The sequence below is a fragment of the Struthio camelus genome, chromosome 3, assembly GCF_040807025.1.
Source record: "Struthio camelus isolate bStrCam1 chromosome 3, bStrCam1.hap1, whole genome shotgun sequence".
In the NCBI taxonomy this organism is placed as follows: domain Eukaryota; kingdom Metazoa; phylum Chordata; class Aves; order Struthioniformes; family Struthionidae; genus Struthio; species Struthio camelus.
Window position 1 is genome coordinate 24726150 of NC_090944.1, and position 25237 is coordinate 24751386.

Consider the following 25237-nt stretch of genomic DNA (forward strand, 5'->3'; position numbering starts at 1 on the left):
TGCCATGATCGAACATTTAGCAAAAGAAATTCTCTGATACCTGGTCTTCATTGGCCAGTGTTTTACCATCTTGCTAGGAACACGGCCACACTTAGAACAATTTACATTAAATTGGACAGAGGAACACAAGCTTAGCTATGAGTGCAGCTTAAGCTTGAAATTACTTGTTTCGTCCTTTAAAAATAATATTAAAAACTATTATGTTAGAGAAGTACTAACTTTATGCACAGGAACATCCCATCATTTCAGTGGAAGAGCTCCTGGGCTTTACAGTTAAAGATGTGAACATCAACTTGAATATTCCCCAGTATAACCTACAATATCCTCTTGATGCTCAGAGCAAAAGGGAGGGAGTAATGTTTCCATTACTCTAAAAAAATTGAATTATGGGAAAAATGAATTAAGAGTGATTTTCAGCATGTATAATTTCATTTTTATAATTGCCTAAAAACCCCAGAGAACAACTTTTGCGCTGCTCAAGAGTGAAGAAATTTTCTGATGTGTGTATGAACAGCTAGACCAGAGTACCTTCTGTCCAGAACATGTACTTGCTTTGTGCCAAGCTTTCTCCAGACACAGCGTGCATCACTGGTATGTCTCAGAAGAAGTTGCAACAATTAATTACCAGGAATTTATGAGCTAAGCTCTTCAAGACCCGTAATGGTTTCTCTCCTCTATGCCTCAAGAGCAGCAGCAGCTGGGAACTCATGCCTCAAAAAAGCAAAGCCTTGGGAGCCAGAAGTATCTTCTCAGAGATTTTGCAGGAATCGCTGTCCCATCACCTAATTGCTCACTTATTTTGCATTAAGCACCAGTCTGACAATCACTGCAGTGAATTAGTGCCACCTTCTGGAACCTTTCTAGTATTACAAAGTCTCAAAGTTGACTTTGAAATGCTTAACAAGTTTCATTTTGATATGTTTTGCTAAGTGCTTATCATTGTAGACCTATACAAAGAAGCCAATGTTCTTCATTTTTTTAACAAAAGGGAGAAAATGGAAATTGAATAACCTACATCAGGTTAGTGATATAAGCTTTTGTTTTTCTTTTTTTCTTTGCACATAGTATTATAAAAAGCCCCCACAAAAAGCATTGTACAGATAGGCACCTTCCCTCATTACAGCTTTAGTCTGAAAGTTCAAGTTTCATATGCAACTTGCAACCCCTGTGAGCACCACGGACACCAAGTTTGCAATCCCAGTGCAGCTGCTCAAGTTGGGAGCTGGTGTATGCAAATAACACACACAACTTCACAGACTTGAGAACACCCCCACTGTCCCACTTGAGTGGGGACAGATTGAAACGTGTGAATTATCTAATAAATGTCAGGAAGTCACACTGGCAGAAACCTTCCCCCCCACCAACCACGACTACCCGCATTTCAAGTTCTACAGCCCAAGATGCAAAACTGCACGAGATGCAACTGGCGCTGAAGCAGTACCTACGGTAAGCGATTGTTTAACACTGATTCTGCCCACTCGCCTTCCTGCTTGTGTCAACATCCTAAAACCCTTGTTGTTTTAAGGCAACGCCTCAACTTTTTTGAAACAAGTAAATACATCACAGTCACAGCCAAGAGCGTTATTTCAGAATAAACTCAGTCTTCAACAGACTAACTCAGATAGTGTTTTGCCAACTTCTATCCACCCCCTCCCCTTGTTACTGCTTTCAACTTTAAAAGGGCATTTTGCTTGCAGCACTGGCACACTCCAGGGGAAAGCTTGAAGGAGTCTGGAATTGCTTTCACCCTTTTCAGAACTATGTAATCAGATACATGCACAGCCTGAACAACAGTGTTTCTTGAGCAGGGTTTTTTTTTTGTTTGTTTGTTTTTTAAGAAAGCCTTAACTCTGGTGTTTGCATAATTTTACATTTTAAATTTTAATTTTAAGTTTATTTACTCATAATGAATATTCACACACAGCCCTTCCATCTGTATGAAAAAAGACTGTTCTTTAAAACATGAATGAGCAGCCGTTCCAAAAGGTTCACAGCCTCAAAGTTTTGGGGAGGGGAGGGGGCGGGGAAAACTCTCTTCACTGGAGTTTCACACCACTGTACTCCAGTATACTCAAAAGAGCACATCAGTTATGAGTTCCCTAGGAAACAGTATCACTTCTCTTCTGGAGAAAAGAGGTTTTAAGTTTTCACCTTTCTCCACATCCTAGTGACAGCGAGGTTCCCTGCAGCCTGGGTGTACCAGCTATGCAAAGCACGTAGAGCACTCTAGGCTAAAGGTAGGAGCTTTGGTCTCAACACGACAGATACATGCTATTACAGCAGAGCTGCACGGGTATCCCGTGGGAATTTGGGATAGTCTGTCAGATGACAAAGATTATCCTCCTACTGTAAATTCTCCATATTTGATTAGTTCTGGCTTTAAACAGCTGACTTCATTTTCATTCTATTTTAAGTCTTCTGGACTCTAGGCAAATGACAACTAAAACCTGATCACCTCTTATGCGCCTCCCTGAAGCAAGGGACCCAGCCTGTCTTCACCCATTCATTCAAAGGCATTTCAGTTCAACAGGATCATCTACTTTTCCCCATCCAGTCCGTAATTCCGTGTCTTTTTGTGTCCTTTCCCCCTGCCTCCCCGAGCGTGAAGTTGCCTCAAATTCCACAAAACAGAGTTTTAGAAAACAGCTCTTCCAGTTTGGGCCAAAACAGTTTCAGCCAGGCACTTTTCTTCAGGAAGATTTGACTTGCGTTCTTAAAGAAACGTAAGCCCAAGTTACTGAGCCAGCTACATCCCCACCCCAAAATTGCCAGAAGAAACAAAAACGTAACCACAGAAGTTGCTCTGCATCTTTAGCTTGCTGAGCAAGATTCCTTTTCATGTGTCCAACCTATTTTTCTAAGGGCAGTTCCGCATTCTCAGCTATATTAAGATTTGCTGTTACTTAAAAGAAAAAAATTTCATCTCATCTCCTAAGACTCAACATAAAGACAGCACTTAAAAATAGAGTTTATCAAGCCCAAGCACTTAAACATGTGTAAAACCCTCAAGAGTTAGGGAGATTTTCTTTTAAACAGAGATTTTTAAAGGGATTAGAAACCTATTCTTGAGTCATTTTGCTTGTTTGGCAGTTAAGCCTTTAGTCTATATTTAAATCATATTTCCAGGCTTTTCTCTCCAACTAAAGCCAGACTTTGGCATTTCCCCCCCCCCTTCTCTCTCTCCCCATTTTTTTTTTTTTTTTAATGAAAGCTGAGATTCTCATCAAGACAAATGGCTCCACAACAGCGGGGCTTTCAGTTAAAGCACCAAGCAGCATAAAACCTGAGCTGGCAAGGGCTTGAGCACTCTGCTAAAACCCCACAGCTAGAAACATTCACCCCAACATGCTATGGATACTCCTCCACCCAAGAGTCTCCTAACACCACATTCAGTTTCCTGCAATCTCTGGGGTTGATAAGCAGTGACCCAGCTTTACAAAAAAGGAAGTAAAGCAGAAGAATTACAGAAACTCCTCTGAGATCATCATGGAAGTCAGTGTGGGAAGTACCTGGACCTCATGACTTTCTGCTGAGTTTTAACCATACAACCACTCACCCCGCTCTGCTCATAACTCCTAAGAAATGCACTGTGCCTATGTTCAAGTCTACAAGAAACAATCTTCAATTCTAATAATGCAGGAAAAAATTAATCCAGTAGCTCTGTTGTGTGCCCTCAAGGAAGGGCAGCAGAGACAGCCAAGTTCTTTCCACGCAGCACCTTTTTCTAACAAGATCTGCCTTTCAGACAAACCAGGAAAAACAGGCATAATTAAAGGGCAATCAAAGCGCTACAGGAACTTCACTGTCAGCAAGATGAAAGATGCCTTTTTTAAAAATGAAGGCTTGCATATCCAGATCTCTTCTCTTCGGTTTATCTTGGACTCCATGCTCTTTTGTCACGCAAAGAGCGCCAGCAATTTTGATTCAGTCCAAAGACCGCATATGCAGAAGCTTTAGATGAAATGTCACCTTGTACAGCCTCTTCTTACTCACTGCAAAGCAGTGTTAAAAAGGAGCTCTATGCAGGGACATAGGCAATGATAAGGCACTCGGATGGGTATTAGTACACCATATTTCAAAGCTTTGGCCAGTCCCCATCAAACAGAGGCACAGGTAAGACCTAAAGTAAAGGCCGTTTAACAGATCTGCCTGTCACATGATCCTTGGACGTTCTTCTGCACCGCTGCATTAAGTAAAATCCTACACAGATGGCCTTTGGGACTCTGAGTCCAACCACCTTGCTCCCCATGGCTTCATTTTCCACAGAATATAGCTAAATTGAATTCACCTCCTTCCATATATGCTCCATTATATTTGTGTACCCAGAGGACAGAGACACTACTCTCTAATCCAAGTACATTTCCTATTTAGATAAAACTTCATTTCTTTTCTAGCACTCCCAAGCAGGCAAAAAGCCCCTCATTTTAATGTCACAGTCAGCTTAAAAGTGTCAGGATACCTTTCATTTTGGATTGTTGTATTTGGACAGAAGATGACTTTTTGAGTTCACAACACACCAGCCAGGAACAGATTAAACTGTGATGAGATTCTTTTCTAAGGAATGCAGTTGGATGCTATTTTTCTTGACTTTGCCTAACTTCAATGTTCTGCCTGAAACAGAGTAGACAAAGGGATTCCTGTGCATCCCGGGACCACTTCCACAACACATGGACACAATGTCAGCCTATGGACAGATTACCACACATCCTACTCACAGAGCCAGCCTAGGGCCTCACATGGTCCTCGCACAACAGGACCTACTGAATCTATGCTGCACCTCACTTTGCTCTAGGAGCAGCAAGCTCATGATTGTGGTCTCTGGCTGGGGAAGGTAGTAGTCCCTGTACAGCTGACTTTTATCTATGCATTACTCTCACTTTTTGTAGGACATAAGGCCACAGAGCCCCTAAAATGAGCCAACCCTCAAGTGGAACCTTTAATGCTTGTCCACCCGATTAAAAACCAAGGGAACAAATCAGGGGAAAGCATCCAGACCTAAGTAAAAGTTTGGGTATGGACCAGAGGACTCCAGCCAACTTCTCTGCCTGCACCGGTTCCCTCAGAGGTTAGAGGCATGCACTGTTGAACATGACAGAGATGGAAGTTAGACAGCTATCACCACCATGGCGCAACTGTCGCCCATCATAACGCAACCATGCTGCCAAGAGGAATTCTGGGAATGTTAATGCAAAGCCCAACAGTTGTCCGTCTCCCACAGAAGCATGCAATTCAGGGGTATGCCACCATTTGGTTACAGCTCTGCTTGCAGGCTAGCTGAAGGAACAGCCCCAGGCCAGAATTCCACACAGAACTCATTTATCAGCCATCCACTAAATAAAAACTGCTCAGAAGCTCAAGGGTTGTTGTTTGCATGCTGGTGGCCCAAAGCCTGTGGTTTACTCTAAAGGCTTTGACAAATATGAACACAAGAGGGAAAAATAAAGGGTCCTCTCTAAAGATGTGTCCATGTGGATGGATGCACACAAGATAGGCCTTAACATGCTTTCTCTGTACTGTGAGCCATTTGGATGCAAACCATCTCTCACCCAAAAACCTTATATCAGTGCTGCTCCAAGCCCTTCTGAGAGGTAGAGCTGTCAGCCTGGGCACTGCATTCTGCTAGTGTAGCTATGTGGCTTCCAGGATTCGAGCTGGGTCATGGCCAGGCAGCTTGGAGTGCAGGCAGGGCAAGCACAGGTCTGCCTGCACACATCCACAAAGGCATGTCCTAAGAATGCAGTACTGGCAACAGTTCTGTCTTAAAAAAAGAGCGTGGTACAGATCACCTGAGAGGTCGCTGATCTTACTGCTCTCACATTCACGTCTTCACCTCCCACATGCACTGTAGGCTTTACATCAGCAGGAGGCAAACCAGGAAACAGAGATAAAAAATTGGGCAACTTACGCACCTGTGGGCTCCCCAGCCACCTCCTGCCGTTGGGATCGAACACTCCAAATAAGGCTTGTCTGGCAGATCTGTGATAGCACTGCATCCGTTTCAGCTCTGCTCTGGGGGAGCGGAGCGCCATCCTGCTCAGAGCCTGCATTTAAACCTCCAAAGCTCAATTTGGGTGACCGACACAAACCACATCACGGGTTCCACACAACACCAAGGAATGCAGAGCGGGAAATATTACCCGTTCCCAGATAAAAGAACATCCTCGTAGCAAGTTCACGCCATCAACTTCACTCAATCAGCAAAACAAAAAATGAAGGGTAATGAAAGGAAGATACATATTCCTGCTCACAAAGAGCAATGCAGATTGTTATTCCAACATGTTCTAAAGCAAGGGAATACATGAATGCCTCTGTTCACAACACATGGGAAACGCAGGGACAGAGGTTCCCATTCCTAAGAATGCTTCCTCCCCACCCCCTGCTCTGATAAGATGAAGATGCAAGCCAGGTGTCAGCTTTTGTTCATTTGGTTTGAAATAAAGTAAAAGCAACAGCTTGGCAAAAAAAAAACCCAGCAACATGGCAGAGAGTATTGAAAGATTTAAGTCTACATGGACACAAGAAATATCTGAAAAAGAAGTTTTGCTATCAGGCTCAAGAAGAATTGAGGGAAAAAATCTTCCAATTTTCCCCCATAGAAAAGACAGCTTTAGGAAGATAGTCTTTTTGCTTCTGTTTTAAGAATTACGCTACAAGTTCTGCAGTTGGGCTGTAAGACCAGAAGGATGCAGAGTTTGGGACACCAAGTCCCTGGGGAAAGAAAAAAAAAAATTTTGTTAGTGGAAAAAACTGCTTCTAACTTGCAATATTCAAAAGCAAGAACGACATCTGCTTGTTCTTAGAAAAACCAGGAGAGAGCATGGAAGGGTCTGTATTAGAGGCTGGTGAGCAACACTTGCTTCGACTTTCCCATGTCACAGCCCAACATATTATATGTACTTGTGCCTCAAAGTACTTGTGGTCTGTAGCCTTGGCTTCAGACCAGTATCTTTCCTTTTAAGTATGCTTGACTCATCATATTTCATAGTTTCATTTCCAACTAACCAAACCTGTACCTCCTTAATACTACTGAGGATGGCAACACCTTTTTTAACGAGACATATGACTGCTGTTTCATTGCAATGGCATCCATATAAATACACGAAGTATTCATCAATCAAAAGTTAAAATTCTTCCTACAGTAAACACCAAATGCAATTTATGCTACAATAAACTCTCAAAATAAATCAATGCTGTACAGCCCAGTCTCTCTTCAAGTTATAGCAAGAGATACACCCTCTCTAAAAATTAAGCTCATCTGAACGACAAAATCCTGCCCAAGAACTGCAGTCAGTATGCATGAGAATCTGCCAAAAGACCACTCTCGTTGGGCAATCTGCTATTTCAAGAGGCCAACCCAAATTAGCCTCAAATTACCTTAATACAGGACTGCTCCACCTTTCTTGGACAAAAAAAGCAGTATTTAATTGCTCTGTCATTCAGGGCGTCACTTAGAGATGTCACAGCACGTTCCCTTCAATAGAAATGGCAAAAAGCTCTACCATGAGGTTCTCCAGTTCTAAATGCCACTGTTACACCTTCACTACCTATGCCTTTTGAGCAGAAAGGGTCTTTTCATATAGAGCATCTAGATTGCAATGCCTTTTTGGGGGAGAGGAGGGGAGGGGAGGGAAGGAACGGGAAGACAATAGAGCCCTGAACATGCAGGGACATCATCTTCGGCTACAGTCCCACAAGCCAGCCTAAAGTGAGCGAGATGAACGACCTCCATGGGGCACTTCTCTGGGAGCTGCAAGAAACAACACCATGTCTCAGAGGCGACCCAAGAGGAAGCAGTGCTCCAGAACAGCAGCAGGGTCATTGCACTGTCAAAACCACAAAACCTGGCAAAAAGGTACCTGTGATCAGTGTAAATATGATTTTTATTGTGTTCTGCCCAATTTTTTTCCTGCCCAATTATGCCTCTTCTAGTCTTTCAGCTGAGCAGATAAGGAGTAGAGCTGCCGCTGAATACATGTAACCAACACCTGCCCGTCACCCCAGAGGGGAGGACGGCAGCACCAGAAAAATCGTATACCTATCCAACTTCATGCAGAACTGCTTCTAGGTGAACACATGAGCCTTTCTGCAAAGCCCCTCTCACCTGGCATCAAAGCATGCTGGCTTGCCTTGTTCAGATACAAGGCCCCAGCTTCACCAGGGTCCCACAAGGCAGGAGCTCAGACAACATTTCGGCAAAGCTGGATCCAGCAAAGCCAGTTATCCCTGGGGAAACTGATCTGTCCAGATTGTTCAACTGTCACTGACCTGAGAGCAGGCCATGTCCCCAGGCCAAAGTTAAGGGACAGAGAATTTGCTTCACAACCTAACCGGTAACACAGGAGAGGTTAACAGGACAACGGCCAACGTTATGAATAGAGTAGCAGGCAACACTTGGGTGGAAGCGTACATTTACCATGCACGTGGTGGCAAGAGTCATTAAACAACTTCTATGGGTACTAACCAAGAGCAGGAAAACCAGGCATGCTGGAAAACTGGAACAAGATGGTTCTCAGCCTCAAAAACTCACAACCTGAGCCTACAAACACTTCTCTTGATTGACGTATGGAAGTCAAAAGCACAAGTGGCCTGCAAAGAGAAGATTTATCTTCCCTAACTTAGGTAACTGACTTTAAGGATGGTTGAGCTCACTACAGTTGATGAGGAGAGGCAGGCACCTCCAGAGAGAGTTCCATCCCAGCTACAGACATCCCATCTCTAATGGGAGTAGTAGAAACAAAAGACTATGAGCTTGGGTTCAGACATCTGAAAGCTGTTAGTAGGAAAAGAATCCTACCTGAACTGTCTGCCCAACATGGCAGAAGGCCAGGACAGAGTGGGAGACTGTTTGGAGCCTCCACAAGCCCCCGGGTAACTCCACCATTATCTGTTGCATGCAGGTGAGTGCATCAGCAACACGTCTTTGTCAGACTCATTAAATCATGCTTCCACCCAACTAGAACTCCTAACTCAGTAGTTGTATTGGCTTTCCTAAACACCCAGCTCAGTAATTCACCAGTTCACAACCTCCCCCTTCCTCCTCACAAAGCACAACCCTCTCCTATCCGGTCCTCTCCTTACCTGGTCCCTCAGGTGTCAGAGTCAGATCTCACCTCTTAACATGGACCCCTATAAGCCACAAGAATCACTATTTCCCCATTCCACAGTGTTTCCTTTCAACCCTTCTGCCCCACCCTCAGAAGCAACACTTGGGGGCAGTCTTTCTTTTTCTTCCTTCTCTAATCCTAGACTTCCTCTCCACCCTCAGTTCCCTTCACTGTCCCAAAGCAAGAAGCATTTAGGTGTTGAGCACTTTTCCCAGACTGAACACACTCTTGCAGAGAGCTCAGAGAATACTTAATCCACCACTCTTCCATAGGGTTGCCACATCTAGCGACTCCTGTGTTGTTTCAAAGGAACAGAAGAGGGCAGAGAGGAGCTGCAGGAAAGTGTCTACTCTCTACACGCACTCTGCTCTAAACCCCACAGACGCTATGTGATCCCAGACTGAAAAATGCCTGCTGTGCATGCATTACTCCTGTTTTTACATACACGTACTCACAAGTACTTCACAGACATAGCCAGTTGCATGATGACTCCATTCACTCAGAGCAACATCTGCCCAGTGTCCTGCGTGCACAAAACACATCCCAGCACTCAGCTCTCCCAGCAGAACACAACTGGGAGATAGTGGATGCCAAGGGGATCTCTAACATCCTCCTTTCCCTCTCCAACTCTACAGCTGAAAAAGGAAAAAAAAAACTGTAAAGTTTCCCTTTTATGGAGTGCATTGCAGCAATATTAACACCTGAAAAGAATATTTTTTCTACCAGAAAGTGGATTTTGGAAAATCCTCAAAGCACCCCAACTGACTGGAAAGCATTCACTTGGGCAGGTGACATCCTTCAGAGCTGACAAAGCAGCAAAGGCCCGATACTCCCATACATCACCACAACCAGGGTTAGCATAAAAAAGGCAGGCAAGTATTTAAAAATGCATTGGTACCAGAGCTGCTAGGGATAGCACTTCTTGTGATAATATGCTGTTTGTCCTTTAAGACATCTGACACACACCCAGAGCCCAGGGTGCCTAAATGAATAATTACATCAGAAATTCAGAAGCAGAGACTCATCACCTCCCATTTGACACCATTGTACTATGCTGCACAGGACTAAATCATTCCCCAACAAACTGGAATCAAAAGCAAGAGAGAAAGGGGAGAACCAGCAACCCCAAAGAACATTTCAGCTCTGGTCCTGGTAACACCCAGGGTGGAGAAGCAAGTTTATGATAATCAAGACTCACAGGCTGGTTAAACATACGATCTATACAACACTGTTGCTCTTATTAAGCATAACATACAGCATATATTACTATGGAGAACTTTCTGTAGCATCAGAAACTCAGCTCTCTTTATCCCCTGCTGTCTTAATGGACTTCACGACACACACATACACACAAAAAGAGAGAGAAAGAGCATGTGTGCGCAAGCAAGCATGCAAAGTAAATGAACCATGCAATAAAAATTGTTGAGATTGGCTCAGGCATCTCCTGATAAGATCACAGGAGTTGAGAAAGAATTGCAGCTCTGCTGATGAGAAGTCCAATCACCGAACGCATCCACTCGAGGGAAAAAAAAATAAAAATAAAGAACTTAAACAGTTTGACACTTAAACACACAGAACTTGCTATAAACAAGAATTCTCTGAACACTGAAGTCCAGAGTATTTTTTTCTTAATACAATTCTTATTTCATGAGCCAAGGCTTGTACTCTGGCACTAGAAATCCCTCTGAACAGCTTCATATAACCCAATACTGAAAGCACACTGATCTCAGAGTGAATCTGGGGGCACTCTTGTCTATGGCCACAAAACCAGTACAGGTCATGTTTTCCTGCACCACCTAATCCCACAGCTTAGCCTTGACTTGGGATACCGCCTTGAGGGTCTTTGGACACTTTTAGTCTGCTACTGGCAATTTTTTGAGACCACTCAGTCAGGTGATTGTAGAGCACCTGGGAAATAACCAGCTACACAAGCTTCATATAAGTACATGCAGGTTGGTAAGCCACCTCCTGAAGAACCTTTTCGGTTGATCTTTTGCAAGCCCTAGATAAATTCTGCTTGTTGCACTAAAACCAGCCCCTCTGCCTTGACATGCCAAGGATAACACAGAGGGCTGTCAAACAATTAACTCCTCCAGAAGAGCTTCTGAACCTTTAGCATCCTTTGCCTGCTTTTTGCCCATTTACTTGCCATGACTGCTTTGAGAGGTAGAAAACCCAGAGTGTGGGTCCGGGCTCTGTCACCTGGTGGTGGGGTGGGGGTGGCTTTCCTTGGGGCAACCACTGGGTTCTCAGCACCAGCTCTCAGCCCTGCTCCTGTTCAGGGGCCTGTCCCTACTGCTGCAGGATGGCTTAGCCATAAGAGCGGAAGCTGTCAGAGTTGCCAGCTCCCTGGGGACACGAAATCATTGCTGTTGCTGCAAGATCCACCCCTGTACTCAAATCCAAAGCCTTTGAGTAGATCACAAACACAGACCACCCAAGTTCCTTGGGCGGAACGCACTTGGCCTGGTTATAGCAGCTGGGTAACGTTCTGGGAACATTTGCTGCCTCCTTCTGACTCCTCCAGCTTTATCTGTCTGTTCATACAGTGAAGTGTTTTCATGCCTCAAAATACATAAGCTTTTTAACTTCCTTCAGCAGGTAAAGCCCCCTGCCATCATTCTTAGCCTGACTTAAGCCAAATCCAAGTGCCAGGTCTGGTGAACGGGGAAGTCTGGCATCCAACATCAGCTTCACAAGTGACACTGCGCATGCTGCAAGCCAGCATTTTTTCTAGTCAGCAGCACATGCAGCTCCTCAATGCTGTCCGTCACACACCCCAAACTTCTCCCACAGAAGCTGAAATTTAGGGGACTAGCCAACACCAACGTCCATGCAACCTTCCCGTCTGTTTCCTCCAATGCTCTTTTGCAGCACAGAGCGAAGCTCATGATGACAGCAGGCTCTGTGCAGATACACCATCTCCCTTGTGCCTCTTGCAGGGCACAGTGGTACACATAGCTGTAGAGAAGCACCTTTGCACTCTCTACTGAGAACTCCTCTGTGTCCTTCTAACCCATTTAGGGCTCTCCCTGGGCACAGTGCTCTGCAGCTTTATACCATCATCAGTTTTTCTCTTGAAGCTGGTACAACGTACTAGCAAGGGAGAGGCCAGTCTACAAAAAATTAAAGGAAATAGTCCCCAGTTTTTAAAGAAAACCCAGTATCGCCAGCCCTGGCATAATCCTCGTGACCAGTAGAGACAGCCCAGGCAGCGTGGAAAGCCTCCCAAGGGAGCTGCAACTCCAGCAACAAACTGATGGGAAATGCCTTTGGAGCTGGGGCGACTCCGTTCTCTCTGACCTGCTATGCTGGTAACTGAAGACACACAGGCCTTTTTCAAAAGCTGGAATGGCTTCAAACAGCTCCAGTTAACTACAGCAAGGAAAGCTGCCCATACTTAGGCACCTACTGTGGTGCTCAAAGCTCTGCAAAAGGATCAAACCAGAGTTCACCAGGAAGCCGTTCTGGCTGAAACGGGTCACCGTGTGCTGGGATCTGTGGTTTCAGCAACATATTCTTTGGTAGCTCAACAACAGCAGCTACTCCCTCTTCTGCTTAATACAATTGCATTGCCGCAGTCTCAACTCCTGAGAAATTGCCCCCTGCTTCCCACCGGGATACTCTAAAAGACTGTGCTAACTGCCAAGCCCAACTACATTCAATCACACCTTCAGCACCAGTTCTTCACTGCTCTGGGAAACGTTTGATGCTTCCTTTTGTCAGTACTTGTCTGTCAGGCAGGCAATTCTGCCAAAAACCTTAAAGTAGTTGCAAAGCTCTCCACAGCTGCACATGCAAACCCTCTTAAGAAACAGCCAGAAGGTTTTGCCTAACGCAAGAGGGTAAACAAACTTGTTACATGCTAATCACTAGGTAGGCCACACACCCTTCCCCTCCTCCCCCCATCTACTGAAAGGACAGGAAATATGATCGTGGTCACATACCTTTGCTTCCTCATTGATGTCCCAAGTGAAGGATATGGCATTGTATGCGATCTCTTCAATGTTACTGATGGTGTTGAAGCTCTCCTTGTAGTCGGCTATCAGAAAGAAGAGATGAGGGAGAGGAAGAGGCAATATCATCTGGACTTCTTAATCATACAAAGCATCTAGCTAGCAACAGCAACTCCTATTCAACTCCTTAGGAAAAAAGGGAGCTTAACGGTTTTCAGAGCGGATCATTAAAAAGGCCAGAAATTGTTCCCACACAAAAAAAGAAAAAGGAGGAAAAAAAACCACACAAAAAACACAAGAGGAGAGATGAAACCAAGGGACTGAACAGAAAAGCCAAACTAGAAACTGCAATGAAAACAGCAGACATCCCAGGTATTGCATGTCTCTGTGCCATACCCTGCTATGTGCGGGGAAACTCTATCCTGTAAGGCAAGGCTATAAGGTCTCAATAAAACTCTTTCAATAACAAACAAAGATTTGCATGCGCGTCTGCTTTAAGTGCCAAGTGATTAGTCCCTTCCTTCTGTGAATAAAAGCAGGGATTAGGAGTACAACCCAGCATACAGCCAGAGAAGTTTGGAAGCCAGCCAGCCACGGCCTTGTCTGGAGGCAAATCTGCAAGGGTTTTTTTTTTTTTTTTTTTTTTTAAAAAAAAGAGTGAACCAAAGACCAGTTGTGAGCAAAGCTGTGGAAAGGAAGATGATTAGCATCGAGGTATTTCTGCTAGGATCTTGACCTTAGAAGAAACATAACAGATAGGACAACCACAGAGTCTAAGCTGCAATTTTCCTACAACCACCAAGATATTCCAAAGCAACAGGGAATTGTAATTCCCAATGCAAGACCCTAAACCCAGTCTGTTCACCAGGCAAACAAAGCCCTCCAAAAAATCAGTCCCTTTAACAAGTCCTAAAAACCACAACACTAGCTCAGAGCTAAAGGGCTTTCAGCAAAGCTATGGAAAGCACAGAGCGTGATCCAAAGATTCCTTAATCTAACAAATCATCAGCAAAAAGCCAAACCATGCCAAGGAATTAGACTTGGAGTTTGACATCAGCAATCAAAGCATTTCTTACCTATGTCAATGCATCTTTGTTTGGCTGTGTGCTGCCTTGAGTGCCAGTATTTCCAGTGTCTGAGTTGATCTTCTCTTGTTTTGTCTTCAGCAAACACCACCATGATGACACTCTAAAAGAAGAGGGTGAGAAGTTAAGATTAAAAAAAAAAAAAAAACACCACACACCACACAAACATACAAAAGAAAAAAGGCCACAGACTGCATCCATTTTGGAATTCCTCCTTGGCATTGGAAAACATTAGGCTTTCTAACTGAACAAACCCCAGGACACCGGGCACACCGCTGCAGAACAGCGAGGCGGGCAGACAGCACTGCCTTCTGGGTCATAAACAGGGATAAGCAGAACTGCCCTCCTAACTGGAGTTCAAGGACCTCATTCCAGGTGTTGCATCATCTCTACAGAAGTGCTGACACCACTTAACAGACTGAGCCAGGATGGGCTGGTCTGGAAGTAGGTGGACAGCAAAGGAACGAACACTGACGTAACAGCGTGGGTTAGCTGGCTTCAGTGCTGGTGCTATTGTTTAGGTTGTTACAGTTTGGGGGATTTTAAGGCTACTGATACGAACACACACACACACACTTTCCCAAGAAACCATGAAAGCTGCCACTCACTCGGACTTTACTGATGGGGTGATGGATTCCTTCACTGCTGCTGACTTCTTTCAGTGTGATTGGGTAAAACTGACCCTTATTTAGGTAAGTCATCGTGCTGTCCCCAGGCTTCTGTCGGAGGGACTTGGAGGCTTCCAGAGTGTATTCAAAGTTATTCCTATGAAGCAAAGAGGACAGTGATTGCTAAGGCATTTTCCTGGAAAGCCAATTAAACGATCTACATTTAATTTGGAGAAATTCCAAAGTTGTTAGTTGACTCACTAAGCCTTCAACAGGTGAGGAAGTTGGAAAACAGGATGAGCCCCTTTTTCAACTATTCCCTTCATGAAGGAACATTTAAGAGAAGTTCTTGGCAAGCTAAATCCCTAGACCCATCAGTAGGCAAGACTGGAAGCTCCCTATTCAGACTCAGAGCAACACGCTACTTTCACTTAATAGAGAAGTATCCATTAGCAATTAAATTAAATACACAAGTTAATATGCTAGGGTCTTCTCTTCCCTCTTGGTCAACTGCAGCTAACCAAAAAACTAGCTTAGCCCCTCCCTTGGAGCTCATATACTAGTTTTACACATTCTGTTTATGCTTCTATGCTGTAGATTTCCAAAAGGAAAAGAGCAAGGCTAGCAGGCCAGGGAGCGCAAGACAGCTGGAAGTCAGCTCCAAGAGATTTCTGTAACACTGCATCTTCCAATAGGGGTTTACCATGGTTACCATGGGGTTTAACCCTGTAGTGAGCTATAAGGAGAACAACTAAAGTGGCGGGCTATTTCGAACCAGGTATTTTTCCTCAAAGACACAGGCAGAATTTTAAACTGTGAAGAGCATCTACCAAGCCAGATTCAAACGAGCACACGTTGCTGTGCTTTGAGATCCACAACCCAACAGAGACTCAGTGCAGAAGGGAGTACTGTTTACTCATGAACACGCCAGCTATGAGAGAACAAGAGAATATGAGCCACCAGGGGCTTAGAGCATTACCCAGAAATGCTGTCAAAAACATAATCTTCTGAATTCATGTTGGCCATCCGGAGATTCAGTTCAGCAGGAAAGAAAACCTGAGATAGACACAAAACACAAGAATTAACACAGCAGCAACAAGAAAAGTCAAGATTAAACAGATACTTGTTACCACAGAACTTCTGGCAGGCAAACTGATCATCAGATAACAACTAATTTTGGTTCTGCACAAACAGAACACTTGAGTAGGGCTTTAAAAACTTGGGTGTCAACTATGTACATCTTACAGCCCTTCTGAGCCAGCCCACGGCAACATTTTAAAGCTTTCCCAAACCTCAAAGAAAGGGCATAGTTACACAGCTCCCTGATACTTGGCTTAAAACTCAAAACATGGTTACTCTGTTTTCACTTGATACCATAAAACAAAACCATGGATCTTCATCCAGGTTTAACTCTCATCTAAGCCCCTAAATAAAGGGATTTCCCCCCCCCCCCCCCCACGACACACACCACACCTAGAAACTGCCTGCAAGGAAGCTTACAAACCTAGTCACTTCATTTAGGTGCCTGCGAAGGCACACTGTTGAGTGCCGAACTCTTGCAAAACCTGGCTTAGTGCAGTGGATCAAGATAATTATTTCCACATGCTGTCGAGCCAAAAGCTCTGTCACTGGTAAGATTAGTCATTTGCTTCTGATAGTAAATAAAACCTCTACAACATGAAATTGTTAAGTTGTACTTCTGCACCTTTCTGAAAAAGGTCTTCTATTTCTATTTCACTGGGCAGATTTCAGGCTTACATAACAATTAAAGATGGGACCAGATCTCTCCACCCAGACTAAAACATGCACACATGCACCCAGTGACTGCCTCTCTTGGTACCTCTTGTACTCCTTCCTTAAAAGTCTCTGAGAAGGTGGAGTCTGGCGTTCGTCTCTGAGAGTTCTGGGGCTGAGTGCTGGAATTGAACTGGTCAGGATTGAGATTCCTGTCGAACACCACCACCCGCTCAGGGGGCTCAGGGTGGTAGACGCTTGGAGGGATGCCCACCGCAAAGCCATGGGGTTGAGTCTCCGTTTTGATGGAATGAGTGGGCATCGTTGCAATTGAAACCGTGACGGTCGTGTCAGGGGTTGTCAGGTGACCTCTCTTGTCCATGCCCATCTGGGGTGTGTGCGGAAGGACAATATTGAAAGGCACATTTTTCAGAACCTGGACTCTATTTTCTCCAGTAGAAATGAGCGATTGTTCTGTCACATTTGGGATGCTGTTCCTTTAACGTGCAAGGAGAAAGGACACAAAGAGTTTGGTTTTTGATTAAACAAGAATTAGAAATACTTCTCAGCCTTTTGGACAAAGTAAGATAACCCCAGCCCCTCTGCTTATGAGGATCAGCTCTATCCCAACCGAAAAACTTAAGGCACTCATTCAAACAAACACCGATTATTAAGGGCCCCATATTGGAGGCAAATTACCCTAGAGTGAGCTAAGTGTTAACAGCCCACGATTCCGATGGCCTGGAAAACAGCAGTCTGATGCCCTTCTTGTCAAGCAGCAGCATAGGCAGACTCACACTAGGCTCCCTGCAACTGCTTTTTTTGTGGAGAGGAGGCCCCAGAGCGAGGTTGCTGCCCTTCGGCACAAGAACCCTGTGCCACCTGGGAAGCGCTGATGAGGAAATTACAGCCCTCTTTCACATACACACCTCCCTAAGAAAAACAACCCAGAGTCCCTGGAGCATTTTGCATAACTTCACACTCTCCATCCCATCACGCTCATTTCTGTGAGGATGACGTTTACATCTGTGGCTGTGCTGACCTAATAGCTAGTAGCCACTAAAGGAGCTAGCCCTCCTTCCCTCTCAACAACATGGTCCTGCCCTCTCCTTTGCACCATTTCTGTCCCTGACCTCTTGGTGAGCCGGTTCAGCTTGCTCAACTGGCAGGAAACTAGTCACTCTTTTTTCCTGCTGGGTTATGGGTCAGTAGAAGATCAGACTTGGTGCAAGTGGGAGCAGCGGGAACACATGCCTGGAAAATAGACTGCTCCTCTCAACAAGTCATTCAACCAGCTCAGCCAAAGCACAAAACCTCACCCCAAGTCCTTAAGATGTTCCAATCTGTCCAGAGGAACAAGAGGAGCATAGTAAGAGCGGAAGCCTGATTGAATGAACCTAACATTAAGTAAATAGTACAAATCAGTATATTTTTCTGCATGGGGGGCAGGAAAGAGGGAGAGCAGGAGGGTAAAAAAAAGAAAGGAGTTCCCAGACAGAAGTCTGTAAGAGATACAAAAACAAAACTGAAGTCACAAGCACTTTGAAGTCCTTCCCTATCAGCCCATGCATGAGGGAGAAACCTGCTGGTGCCTGAGAAAAAGGAGAAGAGCAGTGAGCAAACGAGGCAACCACACACAAAAATCAAAGGGTCAGTCACCTCCGCGTGTCTTGGGAAGGGCTGCCTGCGTTTCCAGACTGTGCTGAAGGTGAAAGAGGGCAGCTCTGGCTAGGCCAGCCATCTGACATGAGGAAACAGAAAGCATATGGATGGAGATGAGAAGCAATTTGTGCGTCTCAGCTCTCCACATCCCACCTCAATCCCTGTCCTGCTCCTGAGGCAGCACAGGAATGTGGAGCAAAGTAAAAGCAAACAATTTATCTCTTCCAGCATAACACTGCAGGGCAACAAAGTTACTTCTCTTCAGCAGCTTTGGTGGTCTAGGAGGGAAGGGAGATAAGCAGACACACAATAAAAAAAACTAATACCTTTTGCTGTGATCTTGGTCAGGATGTTCTACCTCTGGTTTAGCTGTTGAAGATCTCCTCTCCCTTGGAACCTAGGAAATACAAGACACGCTATAATTGTATTCTTCCCTCTATACAAAAAAGGAAGTGATTAGCTCCTTATAACACAGCTATTAGAGCTCTTTCACCTATTTGATGCTTTCTTAATTTGACCATTCTCTGATATCAGTTATTATTAGTAATGGTACCTGACTGATGTCAATGTTCCTATTGCTTTGGGATGCCAGGCCTGTCCTACACGCTGCTCAGAAGATCCTACAGTAACCAACCCAGGCAGCTGCACGAGGCTTGGCCTCATGCCAGCGTTAGACAGGGTTAGAACTAGTGCAGCCAATAGGACTTCTTAAGCTGAAGCATCAGCATCTGAGTGAGGGGGATCAAAAGGAAATCTCCAGAGGTTTCAATCAGCTTTCTGAAAAGGAACAAGGTTCACTTTGCTGGATGAGCTCAAGGCTTGCGAGAGGAAACTGCTCCACGTCTCTGGAGAGAAAAGCCCCTTTCTCTATAAACAGATTCTCTAGACGACTTGCTCAAAGACAATTTGAGGCTTTTTTTCCCCCCACCACCACCACCAGAGACGAGGGTATTTGGGAAGGACCAGGTTTAGACGCGTTCCCGAAGTTTGTGCTTTCGGCCCTCCCTTGAAGTCGTCCCCTTCTCGTGAGGGTCAGAGAGCCTCCTCCTCATGGGCTGGGAGCACCTGGAAATCACACCCACAGCAATTCTTTCAAAGCCACATAGCAAATTCTGCACAAAGCTAGGATGATTTTTAGCAGCTACAACCTACCCAGTCATATTTTCAGTTAAAGTTTGCAGGAGTTGAACAGGGCCAAAACTAAGACAATGAGAAGTGTATCAGGATGCTACAGCTAATTATCATACATGACCATTTACAGTACACTGGCCCATCAAACTATACTAATCCTTTTAAAAGCACAGGGCAATCACCTCTCACTAGACAGGTGCTTTGGATTTAAGGCACAAAACAGCTCAGTGTTGCTTCTGGTATTGTGTGCCATGGACAGGATTCATCCCGCAAACACTACACACCGTAATATCTGTTACCTAAGCTACCCTGTTCCCCCCGCTGACCGCTCTTTCCTGTTTAGTAGCGGGACTGGATTTCCCAGGCCCAGCCAGCAGGGACTCCATGGGTATTTCAGGGCAGAAAGCAGAGGCTCTGAAACGCGTTTGCTTAGCAAACGGCCACAGTGGTTTACAATGCTCCTCGCCCCACACTCGTGCCTGTTTGTCTCTGGCTCTCCCAAAACAGAACACACATGCTCACCATGGGTGTCCCACTACATGGTCCGGCTGCTTCACTTAAACTGATGATGGAAGCAGGTTTGAGCTTTGCCTCAGACATGGTGCAGCTGAGACATGCATACATGCATGTGCGCACACACCACACACACAGACACGTTTTCCTGACTGTGCTGCACGGCCAAGCCCTGCACAAGAGGGTAAACTCCTCGAACCACGGCAGCCAGGTTCCCCTGAGCACACTGTCAGCATTCCAGCAACTCCGAAAAGGCCCCACTACCAGCAACATGAGCCCATGGTGTTCACATCCCCACAACTGCACAGCAAGTACACATAGGGCTCTGCAAACGCATGCATGGCACCCAGGGCTTTCGCTACCCTCAACATGCCACCCGAATGATTAGAAGAAACATTTTTCCATATAACAAGGAATTAACTTCCAACACTTTCCACTGCTGATGATGGCTCCACAAGCACATTTGGATACTGCTTGTGTTTGCCAGCTCAGACGGAATGCAAAGGGTACTGGAATCACCCCTTTCCTGATAACAGTAACACTAAGGCTGATGATGCAACTGCACAGAAAGTGCACTTCTCTAAGTAGCTCACGATGAAAATTAAATCCTGCACCTTTTACATTATATCATGACTCTAATAGCATCAGAAGAATCACTGGATTTTTTCAGTGACTAATAAAAATTCTGAGAGCCTCTAAAGGGTTGATGCTAACTATTCACAGGAAAAAAAGACTCCTCCAAACTGCACTCGGCTGAAAGTCCAACACTTATAAAACTCTAGATCTTGATTAAAAATTCATTTCCTGTAAAGCCTTAATTAAGATAGTTGAACCATCAGTCAAATGGAAGAAAACTCAATTTTTGGTGGTGGTGTTTGTTTTATAAAAGATATTTAAAGGTCAACTCATCATTTGGCAGGAGGAGTGCAGAAAGCATGTTCAAAATGCCTACTCGTTGTCCCGCTAACATTACTTCCCAATAGCCTTCAGTAAAGCTTTCAACCTCTAACCATTTTTCTTCACACAGCTGTGCTGAATACCTTTTTTTCCCCACTGATTTCTCTATACAACTACCAATAGGCAAACCAAGAGGAAACCCTTAATAAGGCAGTAACGTACAGCTAATCCCCTGTGCTTTGCTAAGCACGAAGGATCAGCATCAGCATTCTCTTCGTAATCTGCAATTTTAGAAATCGGAATCGATTTTGTGAATTAAAATCGTTCTGGTGAAAGTGTTTTTTCAAGAGCACAGCGAGTGCGGGCATAGACTAAAGTAGAAAGCCAATTTTCTCACAAAACTAACTAAATAACATTCACTTCAATGAGCCTGTGGCATTTTATCGTATGCGTAGAGTACTAATCTCCATATTAAGCATTATAAGAACATTTTGATACATAAGGCCATGTTCACCTCTTAAAGAGGCAGGCAAGGACTTTGAAGATAGAAGGCAATCCCTCCTAGACTTTGGAGGATATACTAAGGCTGGTAATGGTACTGTTAGAAGACACTGACCAACAAGTCAGGTATCTCAGCCAAGTCAGCCCTCTGGCCTCCCTGCACACTCAGGGTAGAAGAAACTGGCACCTCCATCAGGCGAGCCAGACCACTCTAATATAAGTGTCTCACGTAAGTAGGATGCCTCCCTACCTGGAAATGAGTATCGGTCTCCATTGACCTGGATCGGGAATGAAGACAACTACCCCAGCTCAGGCTTCTAATACTTAGGAATTGAAAATTCAGTGATAGGTATCCCACACAACCAGAAAGCTATCCGTTTGACTTTATTCAATACACCTGTGCGATTCTAGAAAGCCAAACATCTTTGATAATACCTTGAACGCTAGGGAAGACAATTGCAGCTGTCAAGAGGCTAACAGGTTCTTGTAGCTCATGCTCACTAGAAGTCAGAGCGATATAGACAACAGCTCTTTCAGGCTGACTTTTTCCTCCTCACAACCAAAAAATCTGTAGTATCTCAGCTTACACTGAAGTAGCATATTAGAGTTCCAGTAAAAGCTCGCAGTGCCACCACAGCAGGGATCACATGAGCAAAAGAGAAGAACTTTCTTTCTCCTTATATATTTAAATTCAGGCATGGACATGCTTCCAAGTCTCATTCTTTACGACTATTAACTTAGAGTCAACAGGTAAGCCACACCTGAAGCCTTTGGCCTATTACAGTAAGATCCAGATGATCCTATTATACTGAGCTAAAAAAGACATTTTTTCAGAAGATCAGCATTTTTTTTAATGTTAAAACCATACAGTTCAGAGTTGTTATGATCTATTCACGGTTTCTATAAAATCCTCTAACAAATGATGCTTTATTCACAGGTGAAACAAGAGCTCTGCTGGCTCTCAAAGCACACGCGAGAAAATGTACCTTGTAGTAATCATACAGCAGTCCAAGGGCAGCTGCACTGTCTTCATCACCATTGATGCTCATCATAGCTTTGGTAGCTGCTGTAAGGGGATTTTCAAGAAAGGATTTCCAGGCCTCATCTTCACTAGTATAAGGACGTCTCTGGGAGTAGAGAGTGTCATTCTGAAGAACCAACACAGGCCTTTTACTGGGGGGGGGGAAAAAAAAAAAAAAGAGTTGTTAAAATATATGGAAAAACATTATCAAAGTCTGCAGCACTTCAAAATTAGCTGCCCCAGTTTAACTGGGTTCATATTCTGATTCAGTGCATTGCACGGATTAGTCAAACACCCAAAGCTCAGAAAGCTAATTCTGATCTCACTCACACTCAGCATAAATCAAGATTAATTTGACCAAAGTCAGTAGGGTTACATCAGTCTATATAGAAATCACAAAGCTGTTCAAGAGCACAACTGACCTGCTAACAAAAGTTATATGCACTTACTAGCTTACCACCCAAACACCTCTACGTCCTAAGTAATACTACCGAGCCATAACTTGCTCCCAGTTATTTACCACGACTGTCTACACTCTAGAGCCAACACTGCTGCCTCTTCATACAGAGCTAGAAAGCGTGAATTAACGAAGCATCTTTCTTACAGAGCCTTAAGAAGGAGTCTTAATTGCCAGAGTATATCTGAAAGTAGTACCTAGAAGCAGCTGATTAGGTGCGTGCTACACATGGAAAGACTACAGGTCAATATGATGGTAAATTTTTCTGGCAATGGAAGCCAAACCATTTACCCTCTGGTTATCGCAGAAATCACCTGCAACACCAGTTTGAAACAATGTCAGCATATGACTGGGAAAAAACAGAAAAAAATGATTTGTTTTTTCCCTTCATATTGTACTACCCTGAAGAAAAATCTGGGACATACTCTGAACATGTTGTGCTTGCTGTGAAAGAGAAAGCTCTAAGACCTGGGCCCTTGGCCCAGAGGTGAAAGAGGGGTGTCCATAGGAAATGCTGTTCTACCAGCTCAGACAAGCCAATGTATTTCAGTTCTATGGAAATACAGAATTTATGCTCCATCTCTAAAGTCATTTAAGCTATTATCATTTAAATCTGGCTCTTAAACAACGTTCAAACAGTTTTTTTTTTCTAGTGGGAGCAAAGCATTAGTTGACTACAGATGGGGGGAGCGCTGATTTTCTTAAATAATTCAAAACTCGGTATTTTTTAAATAAATTGATAATAACTACTAAAAAAAAAAAAAAGATCACTACCAGCACCGTAACACCTCTACCCCAGAAGATAACCATCCTTTCTATCTGCTATTTACCTAGACGCATTCAGAGATGAAATATACTACAAATACAAAAAGTTGTGAAATATAAAGTTGTGAAATACTCTAATCACTATAATCAGCTTAACAGTATCCTGCATTTATCACCGCCTTCTACCAAAAAGATTGCAAAGCACTTTGCAAATTGTGTGTTCCATCCTTTATCAGTTACACAAGTAGTCTCATTGAGCTTCAATGGGACAACTTGCCTGAGTTAAAGATACTTAAAGTGAGTGGGAGTTTCCAGGACTTTTACAGCCACAAAGTGCTCTTATAAATCAGTACTATACAGTTGGAATAAAAAGCAAGCAAGCAAACAAAGAAGATAAGGTTTAGCCAAACCTTTTTTCAGGTCTTTCTACATATTTACATATATATTGACACACAGATACTAAAATGTGTAGTCTCTGGTATCCAGGACATCCCCTTCCTATTAAAGATTGCACAGTAAAAAATAAAGTTGAATTTTCTTTAGGGAGATTGTAGAAGTTGCTAGTTGCTCTTCTCATGCAATGTGATGAGAATCCTTAAATATCCGTAGCAAATAGGTAAGTCCTCAGGTTAAAGTCACTTTTAAGAAAAAGGCGGCCAAAGTAACCTTCATGTAACACTCTTTAACCGTTTTTGCAAAGTGGAAGGGCTAAGTCAGCCTTACTTGGACTTCCCAAGTTCAGACCACTAAGCTGCTTCCCTCCAGCAATGCAACGTTTACATGGAAAAAGAGTCAAGGTAGAACCAAAAAAGATTCAGAACTGAAACAGCCACTAACCCAAAATCCAGCAAATGCAAAAACTACAAGTTTTTGTGCGATTTCTTTCCCATTGCAACATCCAAATAAAACCTACATTGCCCTAAAGGCAACCTACCTCCTCTAAAAGTAGCGTAGAAAGAATTATCTCTTGGACTATCAAGAAAAGTGTACGGTTTGGCAGTAACTCAATTCCTTAACAGAACTGCAGGTTCTTTTAGGAAAACGAGAACACATTAGTAAGAGAAGGCAAACATATTTTTTATGACAAATCAACTTGTGATAAGTTTAAGGTTTCAAGAAGACTGCTGGCACGTGGATCTGCTTGTAAAGCAGTGGACGCTACCAGCAAAGGCTGGAAATATATTTCCTATTGTGAATTTAGCTCTTTTAGAATTTTACCTTCTGCTTGATCACGTTGGAAGCAAAAAATATTTTAGAAATATTCTCTTTGTTTGCAAGGATTCCACAGCCTGCAGTGCTCCTCGTTCCAACGATAGAAACTATCCCTACTTACTTCACTGATCTAAAAAACCACCCTTTCTCTCCCTTACCAAGGCAGCGATCTGGCTCGATGCGTTAGCAGACCATCAACAGCAGATGACTTTGTATCTGCTCTTTGCATATATTCAATCCGGTCTTTGCACGCATTTAATGCTGTCGCACCAAAGGTTTCCTTCCCTGATTTGTAAAGGCGAGAAAAGTAAAATAAAATACATCTACCTAAGCTGTGACGGCCTCATGCGTGAAGTCTCACTGGAAGTAAAAATACACGTGCTAAATCCTAACCGCAAGATGGATTTAGCGAGATTTTCGCTACTCCTAAGAGGTAGCACATTCTAAATTAAAAGTGCAGAAATTTGGGAGAAACAAACAAAAAAAAAAGTAGCTCTTCCTCGTTTTCCTACATTTAGTCCACTGACCGTTCAAACCGCAGCAATTTTATAAAGGCTTCCGCAACCCGGCCGGAACGGGCCACACGCTCCG

The 25237-nt window shown here is 43.9% G+C and overlaps 1 protein-coding gene across 3 annotated transcripts in view; it reads right to left on the bottom strand.

Moving 5' to 3' along the window:
- The window catches only part of GRHL1 (grainyhead like transcription factor 1), a 99800-nt gene that overhangs the window by 19039 nt on the left and 55524 nt on the right, over window positions 1-25237 (bottom strand). For all 3 annotated transcript variants that reach the window (XM_068937201.1, XM_068937202.1, XM_068937203.1), the window contains 7 exons: window positions 22178-22364; window positions 18476-18546; window positions 16594-16984; window positions 15733-15809; window positions 14754-14910; window positions 14137-14248; window positions 13052-13146 (listed from right to left, as the gene is read on the bottom strand). In XM_068937201.1, coding sequence (XP_068793302.1) covers window positions 13052-13146; window positions 14137-14248; window positions 14754-14910; window positions 15733-15809; window positions 16594-16984; window positions 18476-18546; window positions 22178-22364 — 1090 coding nt within the window. The remainder of the gene's footprint in view (window positions 1-13051; window positions 13147-14136; window positions 14249-14753; window positions 14911-15732; window positions 15810-16593; window positions 16985-18475; window positions 18547-22177; window positions 22365-25237) is intronic.